The 6,317-nt window shown below is 37.0% G+C and overlaps 1 protein-coding gene across 1 annotated transcript in view; it reads left to right on the top strand.

Annotated features, from left to right (window-relative positions):
* Positions 1 to 516: 516 nt before the first annotated feature.
* RSPRY1 (ring finger and SPRY domain containing 1) overlaps positions 517 to 6,317 on the top strand; it is a gene marked incomplete at its 5' end in the record, with an annotated part of 31,706 nt that continues 25,905 nt past the window's right edge. The window contains 3 exons of the mRNA XM_079724180.1: positions 517 to 866; positions 5,247 to 5,299; positions 5,990 to 6,102. Of these exons, the coding sequence (XP_079580306.1) occupies positions 517 to 866; positions 5,247 to 5,299; positions 5,990 to 6,102 (516 nt within the window). The remainder of the gene's footprint in view (positions 867 to 5,246; positions 5,300 to 5,989; positions 6,103 to 6,317) is intronic.

Genomic DNA, 6,317 nt, shown 5'->3' with positions numbered 1-6,317 from the left:
CATACACTTAAATTAAGAAATGAGACAATTTTTTTTTAATCCACAAAAGGAGCCCTTAAAACAGTTGCACACATTCTTCTCATGTATTTCTGTATGGATATATATATTTTTTAAATCTATGGTAACTCCTGTGGTTTACAGGGATATAGTTTAGCAATCAACTTTATGTTATAATGATAGAAAGGAATCACTGGTTGTTAATTCTTACATAAAGACACCTCTTTGCGTCAGAAACCTATAAAAATAACCAAAGATGATTCTTCATTGTAATCCTAATATCTATAATATCAAACGAGGAAAGTTTGAGTAATTGAGTAGGCGAGAATCTTTTATTCATTTTCCTTTTCATTTTTTCTTTTAGAACTGCCACTGGATGACCAGGATTCCTTGTAATTGATAATGTTGGAGATCAACTCTGCAACTTTCTTCAGCATTCAGTTGTTAAAAACAAATAGGATGCAGGTTCCTCAAATCCAGATTATGACAACAGTACTTGGAAAACTGAAAACTATCTAAATGATTATCTTTGGTTGGGCTGTGTTCTTAGCGAGCAGAAGCCTTGGCCAGGGTCTGCTGTTGACTCTTGAGGAGCACATAGCCCGCTTCCTGGGGACTAGAGGTGCCACTGCTACCATGGGTAATTCCTGTATCTGCCGAGACGACAGTGGAGCAGAAGACAGCGTTGACACCCAGCAGCAGCAGGCCGATAACAGTGCAGTACCCACTGCTGACATGAGGAGCCAACCCCGGGACCCTGTTCGGCCACCAAGGAGGGGCCGAGGACCTCACGAGCCAAGGAGAAAGAAACAAAATGTAGACGGGCTAGTGCTGGACACACTGGCAGTCATACGGACTCTTGTAGATAAGTAAGTATCTGGCTCACGGTCACCTCCTATCTAATGAAAAGCCTTCTGCCAGGAACCATAACTTTTGGACTTCTTCCTTTCATTAGGATATATTTGCCAAGACTTGCTGCTCACAGGGCAAGGGGAGAATATTTTATTTCTCCTCTGATGGCAGAGTAAATTATAAGATGTGATGTTTTTACTTGCTAACATCTACACCGGTCGGGAAATGTGTAAACATTTCTGTAGCAGAAAACACTTTAAAGCTATGATCTTTATTGGGGAACGTAGTCAGTATGGAGTGAGTTTGTGTTGAAGTTACAAGAGGTAATGGTTTCACGAAGAACTCACTCTTATCTTGCTTGACTATCTACTCCACTGACCAGAGATTCAAGATGAATTGTTTTACCAAGAGCATAGCTGCATGCAACTTCCGTTGGCAATGGAAGGACTTAAGTCAAGGAGAGTTTTCATCCTCCTCCCTCTTTTTTATCCCTTAGTTGGCCCTCTTAGATCCATTTGGGAAGCTTTTAAATTAAAAGAAGCTGCAGGACACACCTGTACCTGTTTTGTTTTCCCCTCTGCTTTGTCTAAGTACGAAATCCCAGATTGAATAACAGTGAAATTAAAGGGCATTGTTCAAGTTGAAAAAAATATTTTAACTTAACCCTATAGCACAGTAGTTAGGAGTAAGTTTTAGAATCATGGTGGACAAAGGTTCAAATTCTAGGCCAGCCCCTTAACTAGCTACATGACACTGAGTAAATTACTTCTTTTAAGCCTCAGATTCCTCATCTATAAAAGGAGAATAATACCTTTCTTACAAGGATTATCATGATAAAATATATATAAAGCATCTAGTATGGTGCCTTGCATGTAACAATTGCTCAATAGAAGACAGTATTTTTTTAAAAGTTCTATCTGGGTTCTTTTTGCTTCAGGGTCAGCTAGTATTACATATTTAAGTATCTAAATATTTGATAATCACATTTATAAAAACACAGTGTTGTTTATTCCTGAGAAAGGATAGCATAAAGCAAGGTATGCCTGTGCATATTATTCTGAGGTATTTTTTTCCTCATAGAAATAAATTTATTTTGCACATTTTTCTATCTGCCATAGAGCATGCTGGGGGAAGGTAGTTCTTACAAATATTCACCATAACCAATTCAGAAAGGCCTTCCTAAGTTTACTAAAACCTGCCTTTGAAGTAGTTCTGGTACCTGAATTAATTTAATGTAATCTTTATATGTTTGTGGGAAATATCTCTTGAATATAAATCTATGCCATTTACATCCTCTAAATTCAAGCAAGGGTCTAGAAGCTGTTATGTAAAGTTTCTTAACGGTGACATTTAAAACGTGCTGTGAAATTGTAATGAAAAGTTGTCCTTCCCAGATAAGGAAGTAAACCACAGCAGTGTTATTTAAGCCCATTGGAAAAACAGGTACAGAATAGACTTTGCTGTATTTTTTAAAAGGGTGATTAAGAGAGTGTGGGGGCAAAGCAGGAGGAGCTTTATTTCCAAGCTTCAGGAAAATATTACAAATTATAAGAGAACTTGTTGCTAAAGCACATAATCTACTTATGTGAGGCAAGTAGTGTACACTTGATAACAGCCTAATTACCTTAAACCTGTTTGTACTGAATTATAGTTAAAACTCTTCTGAGAATGGGAAAATTAGGCAGATGCAGAGCAAGTATGAAGGGACATGTTGGAGAATATAATGGCAAAGCGGGGTTCAGACAGTTTGTAAACATAGTTACATAGCTTATTTTTTTTTAACTGCTAAAGAAAAGAATTTCTTAACCTGCGAAGTTTATAAGGCTATTAAAACTAAACGTAAAAGACAGGACAGATGGGCTTAGTAAGAATATATGTAAAAGGGTGTATGCAGATATTACAATGATAAAATGACCTATATTTATTGTTCTCCTCTCTCCTTGTTACTTAGGAGAGGATGACCTTGATTTGAGAGGACAGTACAGTTCTTAATGGCATAGTGAGAGACCTGCTATAGGAAATACACTTGAAATACACTTATTTTAAAATCATTTTGAAGTTTGATTATTTGTTTTTTTTTTTTTTTGGTAGTAACTTTACCCTCAGATTGCTAATGGTATTAATGTTATTCTCATGACTTTGGAATTTTAATTTGCAGGCTTCTCCTGACGGAAGTTTTTTTCCTCACACTGTGTGTGTGTGTGTGTGTGTGTTCCCTGTCTTTTTCTCCCTTTCTTTCTGTCACCTTTGTTGTCTCCATCTGGGTCTCAGGGACCTTCAGTCCACAGCTGAACCTAAAAGTGGTGGTTCTGAGTTCCCATCCCACTGTAAGAAGCCCAGGTCCTGCTGCATGGCTTTCTCTGCCTTTTTCTGTCACCAGAGACTTGCAGGTTTATACCGGTTGCAGCTCAGATTATCATTCAGAGCTTTGCAACTCCTTTCACTGAGAGCGGTACCCTGTTCCCACTTTATTTGGTGAGTTTGCTCCATCACTTGCACAGGTGGGGTTTTGGTCCCCATTACCTGCCTTGCAGGCATAAAGCTCCTGGTGACCTCTGTCTAGTTCTTGACCCAGAGCCCAGTAGTCTTATGACTTTAGCTTTTGTCTTCCACCGGAAGTTTCTGCTCTATTTCTGTTCCACAAAGAATTTTGTCGTGTTTTTTTGAGTGTAGGGATGTGTATGTCCTTTAAGTGTGTCTGTATAGAATTCAGGTGCTCATATTCCTTATTGGTCACTGACCTTGTCATATTTTTATTAGTTTGCCCTTCTTCCCTAATCCCATTGTCCTTTTTACCACCCACCTCCAAATATCAGTAGGTAATCATTCTACTGAATTTAAGGTATGTTCTTCCAATATGCCTGGCATATGTTTGTTTATGTCTGTATAGGAAGTTTATAAATATTGTTTTGTGTATGATTTTAAAATTTAACACAACAGAGAAGTCTCTTTGGTTTTAACTTCTCTCAACGTTATATTTGAGACCTATGTTGCTGTATATAAAGCTACAACTGCTTCTGACCGCTACAGAGTATTCCTTTGTATGCTCAAAAGTACTATATTTTGTTATCATATAATCTGGTGACAGTCACTTAGGTTACTACTTCTAAATTTTTTGTTCCTACAAATAGCATTGCAGCAAATAACCTCATATGCACCTGTGTAATAATTTATCTAGCATTGTTGAGTATATGCATACTTAATTTCATTATTGCCAGATTGCCCCAGAGCAATGTTTGTATCAGTTAGTTATATCATTTAAGACAATTCTTTTAAATAAGAATTTTCCCTTATTATGAAAAGGCAAAGGATGTGTCAAACACCGGCACCTAATGAGTACCTGAAATGAATTTAGTAATTCTCATATTGCAAGGTTATCCTGAGGATTAAAAGATTGAAGACAATAGTTTTTGTTTTTGTTTTTTTTCACAGTGAAACAGAGAGCCACAATAGGTAAACAAATAAGCAGTGAATATACTCCTTAAATAATTAGATTATCATTGTTTGATGGGAAATATTTCATTCATTATTAAAAGTTCCCCTAGGGCTTCCCTGGTGGCGCAGTGGATGAGAGTCCGCCTGACGATGCAGGGAACACGGGTTCGTGCCCCGGTCCAGGAAGATCCTACATGCCACAGAGCGGCTAGGCCCCTGAGCCATGGCCGCTGAGCCTGCGCGTCTGGAGGCTGTGCTCCGCAACGGGAGAGGCCACAACAGTGAGAGGCCCGCGTACTGAAAAAAAAAAAAAGTTCCCCTAAAGTACCTCTTTGGATTCCTGAGATCACAGTTTGAAAATTCACTGAATTAAGGGGAAAATGCCATTTTAGAGCAGTGACTAGAAGATTAAGTAGCTCCTTAATTAAGTTTGGTTTCTTTTTCTTCTAACACCATTTTATGAAGTTTAAGCACATAGTGATATTTACCAAAAGAACACTTAAAAATGAAGATGTTACGTAGGCCCTTGCTTCTGTAAGTCCTCATTTGGGATTGTCATCTCCCTTCCTGGTGATTCTTTGAGGTACATATGAGGAAGATGATGTTGGCCTCCCTGGCTTGTCTCTATTGGCATTGGGCCACTAGAGGTAAAGCTGAAAGTGTGCTCTGGGCTCCAGTATTAGTCTCATGCTTTGACTTCAGGCTACATGGTGGTCCTTTCATGTGCCCTTGTGCCCATTTTATTTGTGGGCCATCATAGACAGTAACCTTGGAAATGAGCACACGTGGTATGCGTTTGTCCTTATAGATTATAGTTCTGGTTGTCTCCTCCGTCTCTTTCTCTATGCTCACTCATGTACATTTCTTTCTCTTCCTACCCCCACACTTCCAGTTTGAACTTTTATTTGAAATTGTCATTTCTTATTTCTTCAAGTTTGATGTCTTGAATGTTTCTTTTTCAGTGATCAGGAACCTCCCTATTCAATGATTACATTGCACGAAATGGCAGAAACAGGTATTTTTAAAGTTTTTTAAAATACTTCCTAATTAATGATCATGAAGAAGTGTAGCCACTTTTTTTTTTTTTAATAAAAGACTTCAAAAATACTTAACACACATGATGAAGAAAAAAACCCTTAGTCTATGGAAATTTTCTTGTATAAGGACAATAATTAATAAGCACTGTATTTTATCCTGAGTATATGCTGCATATTTCAGTAATGGTTTTATCTCACGAAAATTATTAAAATAAAATTATTTTTGGCATTGACAGATCTTCGACTATAACTCTTCTAGAATGGGGAGGATAATTTTTTTGTCCCTCAATTTCCTAAATGTCATTCTGAAAATGGAGCCAACTGTTTCAGATACTTAATCTTCTTAGTTAAATCCTATGTCATAAATAAGATGCTGGAAACTATTTAATCATAATTTGAGAACCCAGAACCATAGCTTAAATTTTCTTCAAATAAAGATACCCCCAAATCACCAGACTCCTGTAAGTTAGGATTCTTTGTCTCTACTGTGATGACTAGCAATTGATGACCATGTCCATGCCAAATACTAGCTGCTTAAAAGCTATAGGATGTTTCTATTTTCCAAGAGTGTTTCTATTTTAATGTGAAGTCATCTTGTGTTGTAAGTTATATATTTTCACATTTTTAAAATATGGCTCCATCGTATAATCTTCTTGATTTGCTCCTAGATGAAGGATGGTTGGACGTTGTCCAGTCTTTAATTAGAGTTATTCCATTGGAAGATCCACTGGGACCAGCTGTTATAACATTATTACTAGATGAATGTCCATTGCCCACTAAAGTAAGTTAATACTTATCTTTTATGAAACTGACATCTACGCTTAAACACAGGATGAATGACCACAAAGAACATTTGATATAATGCATTTCTTTTTATATATTTTGGGTCTGTTTTATTTAATGTTAATTTCATTATGTAAACTTGTTTTTTATTACTAATAAATTGCTACATCCTCTTTCTGTCAATAGCTTACTCTAAAACTTTAGTTTAAAATT

The sequence above is a fragment of the Hyperoodon ampullatus genome (assembly GCF_949752795.1).
Source record: "Hyperoodon ampullatus genome assembly, chromosome: 18".
Taxonomy (NCBI): Eukaryota; Metazoa; Chordata; class Mammalia; order Artiodactyla; family Ziphiidae; genus Hyperoodon; species Hyperoodon ampullatus.
The sequence above is the reverse complement of the archived record's forward strand: the minus strand, read 5'-3'. Positions and strand labels throughout refer to the sequence as shown.